At 58.8% G+C, this 15,199-nt stretch overlaps 1 protein-coding gene across 4 annotated transcripts in view; it reads right to left on the reverse strand.

The window, feature by feature from the left end:
* The window catches only part of AFAP1 (actin filament associated protein 1), a 96,856-nt gene that overhangs the window by 9,940 nt on the left and 71,717 nt on the right, over positions 1-15,199 (reverse strand). For 3 of the 4 annotated variants that reach the window (XM_053922901.2, XM_053922900.1, XM_053922903.1), the window contains exons 10-15: positions 14,065-14,276; positions 12,167-12,312; positions 8,155-8,272; positions 3,997-4,233; positions 2,148-2,262; positions 91-255 (exon numbers count right to left, since the gene is read on the reverse strand). In XM_053922901.2, coding sequence (XP_053778876.1) covers positions 91-255; positions 2,148-2,262; positions 3,997-4,233; positions 8,155-8,272; positions 12,167-12,312; positions 14,065-14,276 — 993 coding nt within the window. The remainder of the gene's footprint in view (positions 1-90; positions 256-2,147; positions 2,263-3,996; positions 4,234-8,154; positions 8,273-12,166; positions 12,313-14,064; positions 14,277-15,199) is intronic. The other variant, XM_053922904.2, reaches the window with a different exon arrangement.

The following is a 15,199-nucleotide window of genomic DNA, read 5'->3' on the forward strand; positions in this document are numbered from 1 at the left end:
CCGGGCCTTTCTAGGACGACAGCCTAGCTAGTGAGGCCCTGCAGGCAGGCAGACGGACCCGGACTCGCTCCAACCCAGCACCTCTCCTACCGGCATTCATGTCAATGGCAGCCCGCAGGTCCTTCCTTTCCTTCCGGAGCTGGGCCAGCCTGGTTCTCAGGGCTTCCTTCCGCCTCAGCAGCTCCTCCTCCTTGGTCTGTAGCCGCCTGGCATCTGCTTCGACCCGGTTCTTGCCGTATTTGTACTGGTCAGCGTCTTAGAAACGGAGCAGCGGGGGAGTCAGGGCTAGCCAAGCCAGCAAGGGGGGCGGCCCACAGCCACGCCCACCAGCCTGCCCGGCAACGCGGACTCCACGCCAGCCAGCTCCTTAATTCAACAAGGGAAAGAGTGGGACTGGTGTGAACCAGCTCAAACTATTCGGTATTCTTTGACACAACATTTAAAATTGAAAACAGAATACTAAGAAACCCCTGAACGCTCTCCCGTCCCAGCATGCACTTCGGCAGACAGCGAGTGTACCACACCCAGAGCGAGGGGGGCTGCCTGCAGTGAGCACAGGAGTTCAAAGGCGGTGGACCCGAGAGGGGCAGAGGCCACCACTCCCTGGGCCTCAGCTTTACCCTCTGCGAAGCAGACGTGCTAAGGCCCACCTCGTGGGTTAACAATTTGACATTCGTTCCAAAAGCTGGTCTCACAGAAGCGTGTGGTGCCTGGGACGTGGTGGACACTCCCAGGAGGTTCTGGCCACTGTCAGCGCTGACAGCACCCCAAGCTCTGCCCACTCAGAGGCAAGGGTGAGCCGTTTCTCACATCGCGCCTGAACACGGAATTCACCGGTTCTGTGCTGCAAGCCACGGGGCCTGCAGTGGAGTGCTGCCTGAAGGCTGGCATGGTGTCACCTCAGCCCCCACGACCCCCTTGCTGAGAAACACACAGCGCACAGGGAGGGCACTGGGCAGGTCGCAGGCTGAGATGACCACGCTGACCACCTGAAATGGGAGCGCCGCTGGCCGTGGCTCAGGGCTGGGGCCTGCTCTGCAAACAGAGCGACATCTGAACTTGGGTCGCTGATTTCCAAACTGAGACGTTTCCCCAGCAAAGCTGTGAATCAGCCCGCCTCTCAGTCCCCACGCAACAAGCCCTGTCTAATCTAGAAGGCAACTGGCTGGACTCAGCAGAAACACAGAATGCAATTATTGTTCTCATTTGTCACCATTAGATGTCACCACAAGGTCTCATGAAATAACGGGGTAAATCACCTAGGAAATGAAATCAGCCCAGTGACCGAGAGAGACTTTAATGTGACTCGGGTCTTGCACAACAAAGCGGGCGGCCCCTGCCCACCCGCCCTCCCCGCGGAGCGGCCCTGGCACCGTATGTGACTCGGAGCCCCGGCTGCACTGGGGAGTGCCGGAGCGTAGCTCGGGTGAAGAACACGCCGGGGCCCTGGGGCCAGGAGTGGCCAGCGCTGCAGAGTGGCTCCAGGCTGGTCCGCGTACAAGGCCTCCCGGGTACCCCCAACCCTGAAGTTCCCTCAAAGTGCCCATGGGGGGCCCCCAGGCTGCTCAAGAGATCGTCTGCACGTGAGGGCCACGGCGGTGGCTACCTCGAGGGGCGGCCCTGAGAGCCGGAGGGAGGAACGGACATGGGCCTGCGGTGGGCGGTGAGGGTTCCTCACACATTTGCGTCCCTCCAGGGCTGGGAGGCCTGTGGTTACCAGACTGTTTCGTCACGGAAACCATGTACCGATCATCTACTTCCACCTACAGGAGCTGAATTTACAGTTTGTGCGACTCAACTGAAGTCACTGAGTCACCAAGTCACCAATAGATCAGAGACACAAACCAAGTTCCCCCAACCAACGCCAGGGCCCTGCAGCTGCCCCTGCCCCTGTGGGGGCCGTGACCGAAGTCAGGGTGACCAGTCCTGGAGCCAGGCCACCAGCTGGTCTTCCCCGTGCACACGAGGAGCAGTCACAAAGGCCAGCTCAAGGGCTGCGACGCCCTCCTGTCCTGCAGGAAAGACAGGGCAGCGCGGCTCCAGGTTCCTGTCTCCCACAGGCCTCACGCCCGGCACTCTCTCCCCAGAGGGAGGGGATAGGCACCAGCCCAGCCCCAGCCGGACCGGACGCAGGGGCAGGCACTTACTTGAAGGCGTGCGTGTCACGCTGGTGGCCGAGGCAGCCTTCTTTTGCTGACCACCCACAGCCTTGCCTCTTCCTGCAACCCCATTGGATGCTACTGGGGGCTTCTTCCCCTTCAACTGTTGAAAGAAACGGAGAATTGAAAACAAACCACTTGTGCTGGCTGTTTTGCAGCGCATCCTCCCGTCTCCGACTCTGCAGCAGCAGCCAGCAGAGGCAGAGACACGAGGGAGGACGCCGGGCTGCTGGGGTGTGGTGTGGGCTCAGAGGCACCCTCAGCGTGGAGCACCCAGTGCCTCAGGGGCAGGGCTGGAGGCGCGCGTTTCCGAAGGTGAATGGCTTTCTTCTGGCAGGACGCTCTCTGGGGGTGGGGCCTGGCTGTGCAGCGCATTTCTGCTCCCAGGCCTTTGAGGCTGACTAACGTCCTACCAGGATCAACAACTGCATTTGATTCATTGACGGGGTCTCAGGAAGGTAGCAAGAGATGCATGATTATAGAATTAGTCTGAATAAATTTTGACCAGCCACAGGTCTTCAAAATCCAATAGCTCCCCTGCTTCTTGGACGACTGCAGGCCAACAGATGTTGCGTTTTGCTGAAGTGATGGACAGATCTGTGTCCAGCCCTGCGCTCCACTCTTACACTCACCTCCTGCTGCGGGGGGCTGGGTTTGGGGAGGCGGGCGGACGAGCTTACGTTCTGAGCCTCTGCCTAGTAACCTCCCAGACTTCTGACATCAGTCCGCAAAGAAGCCAGAGGCCAGCGGCTCCCGGGTCTGCCAATCCGACCCTGAGCAGTCGGTTCTGATGCAAGCCATCAGCTGGGAGGCGCCCCTGTGCGTCTGAAACGCTGCAGTCTTCCCTGGCACGCATCATTGTGTAAAATTACCCACAAACAGAGGGAAAAGAAAACACGTAATCTAAGGTGTGCCCATCTGCTTTATAGAGCATTCTTACATAAGGTGCAAAACTCTTCATGCAAAGTATAAAAAATTCTTACGCTGGCCCTCGCTGGTGTGGCTCAGTGGACTGAGTGCCGGCCAGGGAACCAAAGGATCTCCAATTCAATTCCCAGTCAGGGCTCATGCCTGGGTTGCGGGCCAGGTCCCCAGTAGGGGGTGCACGAGAGGCAACCACACTGATGTTTCTCTCCCTCTTTTTCTCCCTCTCTTCCCCTCTGTCTAAAATAAATAAATAAAACCTTTAAAAAAAATCCTTAGGTTGAAAATGCCTGAACACAGAGAATTAGTACTTGCTAATTAGTACCGAACCACCACCGTTTGCTACAAACCGGAGTGAGAGAAGAACAGCTCACTAGCAGGTGACCCGTCAGCAGATAACAGTGCAGAACCCTCGTTACCTACTGGGTTCCAGGGAGCACTTCTCTACTCCCACAGGAACACGCCCAGGTGCTCTGAATAATCCTGCCTAACGTGTAAAGGTCGGACGCAGCTACTCCGTTGTGGACTCCGTTGTGGGGCCACCTTTCCTCACTGGTGTCTGAATGGAAACGTATTTTAAAAACTTGCAGCTCAGGAATGTTCTGCAAAGTCGTGTGGTCCCTGTCCTTTTTTAAATTGTTGCCTGTAGCTGACTGAATTCACCAAATGCGCTGGGGGGTTTCCCAGGACAGAGAGGGGCCAGGCGCGGGTGGAGAAACACGGTGCCCACTCGAGGAGCCAGGTAGGGGCGCCGATTCAGCTCCGGGCAGCCGCACTGCGCCACACCGTTTGCAGATTCCACTGCGCTTTCCCCGGGGAACCTCGCTCACTGCGCACTGGCGTCACTGCCACCCCCGCAGGAGGACCGCGAGGCAGAGAGGGCTGCAGAACACGCGAGAACGAGATGCTGTACCTGGGAGCCGAGCCCGAGAGACGCCCTCCCCACAGAAGAGGTGTTAGTGACAGACTGAGCGGAAGGCGGCCCGCAGGGCGCGGGGCGCTGGCAATGGTTACAGGACAGTGAGCCAGGAGGCGGCCTAGAAGCCTTTCTGTCGGCGGGCGGGTAGCGCGCAAAGACTTTCGGAGACGGCAAGTTATCGTACAGCACCTCTTCGCCCCGGCCTCCGCTGCCGGGGGCGTCGGCGTCCCACTGCAACACACACAGCCTGCAGGTTAGTGCGCCCGCCGCCTCGCCCGCACGCGCCCGCTGTCCACGGGGACCCACACCCGCTGCAGCTGCGGGCGGGCTGCCTCAGGGGAGCTCCTCCTCTTCTGGGCCTCAAGGGGAGGTTCCTTTTCTCCTTCGGTCTTCCCTAGAGCCACTGGCTTACCAAGTTGTTGTTCTGTTCTTTTTTTCTGCTTTAAAAACCAGAACTGATCGGACACTTTTTTCTTTAAAGAAACAGATTTTGGGAGTCTGCCTGACCAGAAAGCCAAGCTACATGCCACCAGGGGTAGAATGCTGGACAGGGACACGGGGACACGGAGAAGGGACATGGGGACGGGGGATGGGGCCCAGACCCTGCCGAGCAACCATGCGGAGACCCCAGTGGGGCGCTTTATTTTATTTTGCAGTAATTATCGTCTTCCAGACGTCGTTCTGAGCACCTTCCAAATACAGACTCCTCCAGGTCTCACAGGCTGGGAGGGGCAGAGCTCCTAAGGACACTGCCTCTGTGCCCGGCCCCCCCCCCCACACACCCCAGGGCAAACCAAGGGGCTGTTTCAGACCCTCAAGCCTGCGAGCCTCGGTGAGGGGGCTCCATGGGGGCAGCAGGCGGCCCTGGGCCCCAAATGTGGTTATGGCTGATTAAAGAGCAGCAACCAAAACCAGTCTGTGAAAAGACAAGGAACCGTCATCACAGAAAATAGGACATTTCCAAGTATAAGTGACACGAGGGCTTTCAGCAGAAACCCGCTCACGAGAAAGACTGAGACGCCTCCAGGCCGCCCTCCAGGAGGCCACTAGAGCACTGGGAAACCCAGAGCAAGTCAAGTCAGCCTAGCCTTTTAGACTCTTAGCGTCTCTACAAATTGCTCTGCATTTACAAAACCGGAGAAGTACTAATCCCTATGTTATGCTTATCTGGCCCTATTTTTATCCCTTCTGGCGGACTCCCTTCTGTCAGACTGTAATTACTGCCTTCCTGTAAAAATAGCAGGGTTTGATGCGACTTCTTGGATCGCTTCAGCGCATCTATTTTGGGGGTGTGGGGCCCGTCTACAGCTCAAACTGGCGGATAGACGGCACAGGCACGCAAACGCCCACCGGGCGTGGACCTGCCCGGGTTACTAAAGCGGTCCAGCTCAGACTACCGTCTTCCTAAAATCCCGGGGGGCGGAGTCACACGGCAGATGGAGAAACCGCATAAAAGTTTCCAGAGCACACGGGTGGGCACCCGCATGCACACAGGTCAGAGGCCCTCTCTGAGATTTGCGTCGGGCCCTGACAGCAGTACCGAACAGCTCAGTTACTGAAATGAAACACTGCCGAAAAGGGAGGTTTCGGGCCCAAAGTACGAACTTTATAAAACAGAAAAGCAGCCCTCCCCAAAAAGGGATGGCCTGCTAACAGAGCCCAGCACGCAGAGAAACAGCACCAAGAAAGGCCTGTGGCCCTGACCAATGTGGCTCTGCAGGTTGGGTGTCGCCAGTTCCATTCCCCGTCAGGGCACCTGCCTGGGTCGTGGGCCAGGTCCACGGCTGGAAGCATGTGAGAGGCAACTGATGGATGTTTCTCTCTCACGTCAATGCTTCTTTCCCCTCTCTTTCCCCCTCCCTTTTCCTCTCCCTAAAAGGAAGTAAATAAAGAAAGGCCTGTGCTTCCAGGATGTCAGAAAGCAAAAGAGCCACGAAGGCTGCGCACAGGGAGTCGCTCCCACAAGCGCACACGGCCTGCAGACAACCATGCCGGGGGCACCCCAGAGCGCAGGGCCCTCTGAGTGCGGAGGCCCATTTCCGGGCCAGATGCGGCCGCGGGGGCTGGAAGCAAGCTTGCCCTGGGCACTGCCTGACCCCCTGTATCAGGACAATGGGGATGGGGACTGGGTGTGGGGGCGGTCCGCCTCCAACTCCCACGTGGAAGGGGGGCACTGGAGAAACCCCTGAGGAAAGAGCTGTGACAAGGCCTTTAGTGGGGAGCTTTGGAGTAAGTTTGGGCGTCACCTTTCCAAGAAAGCTTCTCTGGGACCAAGGGTTCAGAGAGGCAAACCCTTCGTTCACCCTCTGAAGGAGTTTGGCCGTTGGGTGGACACAGGGCAAAGGTTGCTCTGTCACGAGAAGCTGGCGGCTGCGAGCACGCGGGGGCCCGCGGACCTGGGTCTGCCCTGAGATGTCCCAGTGACTAGCAGAGGCTCAGGGACCGGCAGAGAGCCTGTTCCTGTGAGGGCTGCTGCAGGCTTTCCCCCCAAGGGAGGGCATAGGCCTCTGCGCGGGGGGTGCAAGGGCAGGCCCCGGGAGCCCTTCAACCCTGGAGAGACCCTTGTAAAGATGGCAGTGGCAATGGGGGACAAAGAGGAGACCTGCAGGATCTGGTGCTTTCTCACTGTGGGGCAGGACGCATCCCCCACCCTAGCCACCTCGGACTCAGGCAGGACACCCCCGAAGGACTTTGAAGCCAGGCTTGGATGTCCCAAAGCCTCCACCCACACCTTCATACCCATGTCCAGTGTGGGACCTGATGTTCACCCTAATTGGTACTCGGCAAGTCCCCGCCAGGCCCAGGTCCCCACTCGGCCCTTCCTCCTGCCTGTCCTGCTCACTCCCCTGGACTGGGGGCCCTTTAAGGACAAAGGCAGCACCTCGTGCGTTTTGTTCTGGGTCCGCAGCACAGAGCCTGGACACTCAGAAAATGGGGAGAGGGAGACAGGGAGAGTGACTGAGGGGGAAGGTGGAGGTGAGGAGGGAAGGGGAGGGCTATGTGAAGAGTGGAGTAAGGATCCCTGGGCAGACTGTGCCCCTGACCCCCACAGGAGCCCCAGGCAGGCCCCATGTGGGAAGGGCCTCTGGGGGAGGAAGGCCCAGGCCCACAAGCTGGTCTTCAGTCTGCTCCCGCTGCTGCCCCGCGCTACCTCTGGTGGTGGTGGTCCCCGGCTCTGGCCTTGACAGGTGTGGGTTTTATGACGACAGACAACAGGGAGCCAAGAGACAACCTCCCTCCCAGCAGTGAGAAAAGAATAGGTAAGCAAAACAGTAAGGAAAAAAATCTAACATACCTCCCGAGTTTGGAAAAATCACAACCCACCTACCCTACGCCTACTTTTGAGACCTGTGCTAACACAGTTGCCGGTTAAAACCTGCCCGGTCCTTGGAGACAAATGGTGGGGTGGTTGGGGAGCTTCCCCCACGGGCCTGTGCCTCTGGGCCACAACGGTGATGGCCCGGCCTGAGGAGAGGCAGACAGACGGTGGTGGGGGTTAGGTGGGTGACGTGGGGACACGGACAGACGTGGACTGGTGAGTGCAGGTGATCACACAGAGAGCACAGGGAGGACTCCCAAGGCCACACAGATGCTGAAGGCCAGTTTTACACAAAACAGCGCACTAGCGCCCCCAGTGTTCACACATGGGCACATGCGCAGGCTGGGCCGGGACCTGGCCCAGTTCTCCAAGTCCACTCAGAGGGAGGAGGGCATGAGCCTGAGAGCTGGTCAGGGCCCCACGGAGCATCTCCTCCCTCCCTCCCTTCCTCCCTCCTTCCTTTAGCATTTGCTTTCTGATGCTGATGGCTCAGCATCTCTACCCGTCGGGGCAGTACGGAGTCGCTGACAACTCACACTGCATTGCACTCTGACGGGCCTGAGCTACACGCTCTGAAGTGTCACCCACCAGCCAGTATCTGAGGAGGTGCCAGGATGTCTGGTTACTGACTCTGACATTGGACACTGAATGAGACACTGGTGTCAAATGGCCCGTGTGTCCACATGCAGATGAAGACGAACGCTTGTCGGAAACAAGGATGGGAGAGACAGGAGAGACAGGGCGGAGCTTCCTCACACCTGGACCGAGACCAGGGGCGCTGAGCCTGCAGGGTCGTTGGACGCAGCACCGTGCGCCCAGGCACGCACACTCACCGAGCCGTTGACGCAGGGGACATCGTCGTAGTGCAGCGCCGTGCCGCTGGGGTGGGCGTAGCCATTGGCGGTGCCCCCGAGGTACGGGTTGGTAGAGATGACACGCCTATTCATGAAGCTGAAAGACAGGTAAACCCTCCCGTCCATCACCGCATCTGGCCTGAGCTCTGGCCGGGCACAAGGGCCAAGCCAGAGAAGACACCTCAGTGCCCAGAGGTGCTGCAGCCACCGGGCCACACTCTTCACTGACACAACAGGACAGTGCCGTCCTGCAGGGTGTGACAAAGACTGGCCACGGTGCCTGCTGGGTACATGACACAAGGCCTGGGCCACCGTGTTTACGACTGGCAGTCTGCTGCGGGGCCCTCCTGCCCAGGGCCTGCTTTTGCAAATGGCGTTTCGTCAGGACACAGCCGTGACCCTCCGTGCAGGTGCTGCCTGTGGCTGCTTTCCAGCGGCTCCCAGGCCGTCTGCAGGACCCTGTTACCAAGCCAGAGAGCAGGTGGCCTGCAAACTGAAACACTTCCCATCTGGCCTCCTCTGGGAAGGGTTGCGGAGCCCTCAGCTCTTCAGAGTGTTTACTCAACAGCGTTTCTCTCGGGCTTAGCGTCCCCACCGGGGGACAGCTCGCCCTTCCCTCTGCCCCCCACACCTGAGCCGTCGGAGAGCCCTGAAGTCACTCCCTGCTCAGAGAACGGAATGCTTGGTGGCCTGTGGGGCTCTAGGTGCTGCTTCATGTCCCTGGATTGTCCCCAGTCAGGCTCCCTGATGGCTGTCTCTCAGCAAAGCCCTCCTGCCTCAGGGCCTTGTCCCCTCTGCCTGGCAGCCCTCTCCCAGAGCCCCCTGCTTCATGAAGAGCCCTTCCAGAGCGCCCAAACAGCTCCCTCCGCTGCTGTAGCACGTCCGCCAGGCTCCCTCTCCCCCTGCCACCGGTCACCACCGGACACGCCCTTCTGTGATCTCTGTCTGCTGGTCCCCCCAGAAGGTCAGCTTAGGGTCAAGTCTGTTCGTCCCGCATCTCAGTGTCTGGGTTGGTGGCCCACAGCGGGGCTCCACAGGTGAGCCCTCGGCGAGTGTATAGTACATGAGGGGTGTACCCAAGAAGTCAGACTTGTGAGCAAAACATTTGATGCCCAGGGAAGAACTAACCTCGGTAGCACTTCCTCCGACTGTAGTCTGGGATTTTAAACAAGGATTTTGTTTTCAAACTGTATTTCTTCATAGGATTTTACATTTCCATGGTATGCAGATGAATAGAAAGGAGAGTAAATGAAAGAAGCGAGGCAGTACCGCAACGGTGAGAGCAGCCTCTCTGATTTCTGAATCAGAAGAAACCTTGAGAGCCATGGCTTGGGGATGAGCTGGAGCCTCCAGCCCCGGAGCTGGGCAGGAGGCTCCCAGAGCGCAGCTGCTGCCCTCTGCTGGCAGGAGGCGGCTGTGCAGGCCTCGCTGGGCCCTGAACACGGTGCTCTCCAGTTTATGAAATAACCCCTGCTTTTTTCTGATGAATGCTGTATACGATTCTCCTACATTTAGAATACACAGAAGTGTATGTAGGAAAAGAAAAAATGCAAGAAGAGAAAAATGTAAACACTTGGGAGTTTGGCAATGACCGGGGATTTCTAATTTGTTCATGAGTATAGATTTAAAGTTCTCTAATTGATGTGTCCTCTCTGAGAACACAGGGGGCCAGGCGCCATGCGCAGCTCTGCCAGTAACGGGATGGATGACGAACCCAGGCTGCTGACCATCCCCGCCCAGTGCCCGCCCACCGCACAGGGACGCCGCCCTGGGTCTGTGCACGTCTCCCTGCTCCCGGCAGGTGGAGCCCCTCTCAGCAGGGCCTGCCCCATGCGTGCCTGCGTCCACAGGTCCTGGCACTGTCCCGAGCACTCACACTGGGGAGGACCACGTGGGGGCGGGACAGGAGCTTCCAGGCATGGAAGAGACTCCGGCAGGGCGCTTCTGACTCAGGGACGTAAGAGGGAGACTTCACAGACACACAGGACGTCCCAGCTGGAAGGGCCCTCAGCCGCCACGCACCCCTCATCTTCCACACGGGACCTGGGCCCCAGAACAAGTCCCTGGGCCCCGAGCAGCGGCAAGGTCCCGACTAGGACTTGCACACCTGCCTTCTTCCTGGTGCTCCTCCTACTGCACAGCAGCACTTCCAGCCGGGTAGGAAAGCAGACATGAGGGGGGATACCACGTGCCCCTTGTTAACCCCAAACATAGTCCCCCCTGGGAAATACAGGGAGTGTGGTAAAACACACACCAGACACTCTCATGTCTGGTGTCCGGCTCTGGGGCATCAGGCACACTCGCACTGCTGGGCAGCCGTCACCACCTTCGCCTCCAGGACTTCCCACCTCCCCACACTGACATCCGTCCCCATTAAAATCCCCAGCCCCTCCCCAGCCCCGGCAAGCCCCCCCTCTACTTTCTGTCTCCATGGCCCCTTTTGCCCAGTTGCCCACGTGAGAGGGCTCCCCAGAACTCGCCCTCCTGGGCTCGCCCTGTCTCCGGGAGAATGGCATCCTCCGGTTCGCCCAGAGTTTAAGAAAGTGCACTTCCCATGGGCTCCCAGGGCTTCAGGGGAGGTGACCACTCCAGACAAGAGCTCCCTATCGGCGTGTCTCTCCCCTCGTTGTCCTGCTCAGCCTCAGCCTCATCCTCGTGGCTCTCTCACGAGTCCCCAGCTGAGCAGGGCTCGGAAAGAGTTTCGGGAGAAAAACTCAGAACACTCCCTTGCGTCATATAATCTATAGATCTCATTTCAAAACAGGCCTCAGGAAAATGTTTCAATAGTTTAGCAATATTAAGGTCCTTAAATAGACAGCTATTTTTCAAGGGGAAGTTAAATGACTTTTTCTTTCACTGTTTCTTTCCAAAACACACCACCCCTCCCCTCTCAGCCGACGCGCAGACACTTCTTCATCATCTTGAAAACCCTCACTAACTGGCCGGCAATTCACATACAAGAAGTTGTTAATTTCATCTTAGACAGTTACCACTGGAAAGCTATCACATTTTATATTTTGAACAACGTTTCCCTGTTAAATCTCTCCTCTCAAGTCTAACGAGAACGTTTAGCTGGAAACCCAGGACGTGACACGAGGCTCACTGCTGACAGCGGTGGAGACGCGAACACGGCGGGAAAGGCTCCTGCACGCAGCCTTTCACCCAGCGGTTCTTCAACGCTGCAGCCCACCCTTTCCCAAACACGGGGCGCCCCCATCTGGTTTAGAGGACTATGCCCCTCACTCGGAGAGCAAGCCAAAGTGTGCTCCGGGGGAGGTGCTGATTTCTGGGGCCCCACTGAGATGTGGGGCTCAGGGCCCTGACTGCTGCCGAAGTTACCTGTGGACTTGGGAGCGCCGTTTGGAAACCTCATCACTCCCAAAGGACCCCTGGCCAACAACCGTCAAGTCTCTTCCTGTCCACATCGCTCAGGATGGGCAGACTTGGCCGACCTGCTCCACGGGCATCTTTAAGGGCCCCTCCTAGGTGCGTCACTGGGTGAGCGCCTAGGAGAGGCCCTGTCACTGACCCGCCCTCTGCTGATGAGACAGGATGCTACGATGCTACCACGGAAACATAATGCACATCTACAGAACTGTCCGTCTGTGCCTGGGTCACAGCCCACAGGCCACGTCCGGCCCACTGCCCGTGTCTGCAAATAAAGCTGCATTAGGACACAGTCAGGCCTGTCGTCTGCCTCTCCTCTGTGGCCACCGTGGCAGAGCTAATGGCTATGACAGGGGATGTTCGGCCCACAAAGCCAGAAATAGTTACTGTCTTGCCTTTAACAGAAAAAGGTTGCCACCCCTATTCCACTAGAAAACGGACGGCTGACACGACAGCTATTTCCCCACGGTCAGGTGTCTATAACACAACAGGCAGGGTCTCTAGCTGGTTTTCCCCCGAGACTGCATGCTCACAGAAACAGTGAGCAGTCGGGCACACAGCCCAGTGTTCGCCCGGTGCCCCGTCCCGCAGCGGCGGGTCTTACCAGAAGGTTTGCTTGGCCGTCTGAATGACGTTCGCAGACGTCTCCACGTCTATGTAGTCATAGTGCAGAGCCGCAGGGTCTGCCGAGGACCCCGTCTCCGCCAGCAGAATCCCGATCCACCGGCCCATGTCTTCAGAAGAAGACGCCTGTGTGGGGAAGGGGAGTGACTTTTACTTCATTAACAGTCAAGAGCTTTAACAGGGTCACAGTACGTCACCAGGGGGACCGCGAGACAGGAGCGGCAGCGGCCCCTGAAGCTGGTGCAGAGAGAAGCGAGAAGGAAGGAGCGGCTGGCGCCATGTTCCCACCAAGCCTGGCAGCAGGTGACGCAGCGACCAGACCCGAGGGTGCAGGACAGGAATAACGTGGTCTCAGTTAGTCTGAGAGCAGAGCTCTGCTGACGCCGGGTCTCCTGTCTGTGTGTGTGGTTTCAGCACTGGGCTGTGGGGGTAACAGAACAGGACTCTCGAGGACAGGGGCCCGTGCCTGCAGCACTGGGGGCAGGGGCAGCACAGGGGACTTCCTCCACCCGCCCCACCCTCGGGCACCAGCGTGTGCCATCCAGGCCACCCTGCACTGTCCTCATGCCGCTTTCGGAAGCCCGGCCAGCGCTCTGCTCGGGCCCTGCATGATTTTCTGCCGAGAACACAGTTCCTGTCTACCAGCCAGCTTTCTCCACTGCCGCCCGCCCTGCGGGGCTCAGTCCACAGGAGTGCTTGCCCGGCGTACTGGTCCCAGCCCCACACACCCTTCACAGAGAAGTGGAGAAGCCGAGAGGGAAGAAAGGTTTGGCTGCAAAGTCTGCCACAGACCCGGGATGGGGGCCCAGATCTCACGCCCCCAGGCCCAGCTTCCCCCTCTGAGGGACCCCCTGCTGCAGAGTCAGAGCACGGGACCTGCCCTCCCGGCTGTCAGCCCTGGACCCTGAGGGAGGAAGAACCATGCTGCTCATCTTCTTCCCAAGAAGCAGTTTCTGCGAAAATCATGTCTGAAGCAAACCCCCTCTCCTGCCAAGACCTTCAAGGGTGCCCGTCTGGGTGTCTGTCATCTTGGTCCAGGCCAGGCTACTTCCACCACTGACCAGCATCACCACGGTCACTTAGTGTTCAGTTCTCGCCCGATGAACTAGAGCACACCGCCACCCCATTGCCGGGACAGACCCTCCGCCCACAGACGGCACGGCATCCCTGGGCTTCGGGCGCTGGGGCGGTCCCGCCACCAGCCCTGGCAGTGCCGGCCTGGGCATGTCTGGGCGCGATCTGTCACGATCGTGCTAAGCGGAAAAAAGACAGATAGGGAAGGTCTGTACGAACATGGGTAAAAATAACACGAGAAATGGAAATAAAAAGTAGGTTGCTGAGGAATTCACTCTAATTGCCTTTTCCTGCCTCAGAGAACATGTGCTAGAAGGCAGCCAGGGCTCCTGAAGGCCGAGGCCTGCTGGCTTCCCCGGCCGCAGCGCACTGGCCACTGCCGCCTGGGAGCACCTGCCCTGCTTGTGCAGAGCCGTGGCCACGGAAGGCCGCGTGCAGGAAACACCACGGTTTCTAGGTGGACCGCCGTCAGCCGGGGAGGACAGGGCCACTGGGAACCTGAAACCAAGTTACTTTCTGGCCGCTTCCAGCAAGCATTTCACAATACAGAACGGCACTGAATTTCCACACGGACACGTACAGAGGAAGCGGCACTAGGAGGTGACTCGGCAGAGGAGTCTGCTTTGCGCTCAACTCAGCAGAAGGGGTCCAGTGCTGTTGGGGCTTCAGCACCCTTGGGAAGGGGAGGCCATGGAGGAGGGAAAGCAGAGCCCAACGCGGCCCACAGGGAGAGAGAACAGGACAGGCATCAAAGGTAGTGCTGTTGGCGAGGCCTGGGGCTCTGGCGGAGGGAGAGCACCCTACCTCCAGCACCGCCACCTCCTGCCCGTTGCGAAGCAGTCGGAAGCTCAGGGGGTGCCTGGAGTCCAAGCCCGGGATCACCTCGCAGCCGCGGAGAGGGATGGAGGCGATGTGGCTCTTCAGGTCGGTCCTGTCCTTGTGCAGCACGAGCTTGTTGTCCTTGACCCGGCACCAGCGCTCCCGCCAGCGGTTGTTGGAGAGCACGCTCAGGTGGCCTGTAACAACATGGAGGACGGGTGCTGGCTGCTGGGCACCACGGCCCCGCGTTTGGTCCCACGGAAGGAGCTGGCACGGGGACACGCACGGGACGGCCCCTCACTCCGTTTCAGGTGCAAGCGCAAACACACGAGGAGCACGGCTGCCACCGCAGGGCGGATGTCAAACAAGCCCTGGCTTCTCTGAGGCGGCCGGGCCCTGGGAGCAGCCCTGACAGAACATGGAGTGCAGAGCGTGCTGAGAGCCGGACCCCAGACGGCAAACGCTTCTGTGGGAACTGGAGTGTGCCTGGAGAACGGGAAAGGCCACTGAGCCACTGGGGTCGGGAAACGGGGACACGACGGCCATCTTCAAAGAGCTGAAGGGACCAGGGGAAGGGGTTTAGATGCGTTCTGAGTGGCTGCATGTGACAGAACCAGAGCCAGAGAGGAGGGCAGACCGGGCTTCCCATGAGAACAAACTGTTTGAAAATGAAAGTTTTCCAGGCATCAGGAGGCTGTGGGGGTGGCAAGTTCCCCGGCACTGGAAGAATTCCAGCACATGATGCAATGACCTCGGCATGAGGTCCCTACCCAGAGACCAGGCCGCCCCCAGTGACCTCACGGTGCATGGCCGCTGCTGGTTGGAGGGCTCTGTCTGCCTGCTCCAGCCGGTCCGGATGCCCTCTGAGTACTCGGGCCGGGCCACGTGGAAAAGTCCGCGCTCAGGTCTCCGACCCGGCACAGAAACTCGGTGAGCTACAGACGTGGAGATGCACACGCCTGCGGGCGCCTCCACAAGTAATAAAGTCGCAGGAAGAGCTGTTCCTAGCTTACAAAAATTCTTCAAATACAAAAAACTGATCGTTTCCCCTTGTCACAGACACAAAGTGCATTTTCCTGGAAGTAACATGCATGAGAAAGAGGCCACAGGGCGGCCGCGA

Source organism: Desmodus rotundus, chromosome 4 (genome assembly GCF_022682495.2).
Source record: "Desmodus rotundus isolate HL8 chromosome 4, HLdesRot8A.1, whole genome shotgun sequence".
Lineage (NCBI taxonomy): Eukaryota > Metazoa > Chordata > Mammalia > Chiroptera > Phyllostomidae > Desmodus > Desmodus rotundus.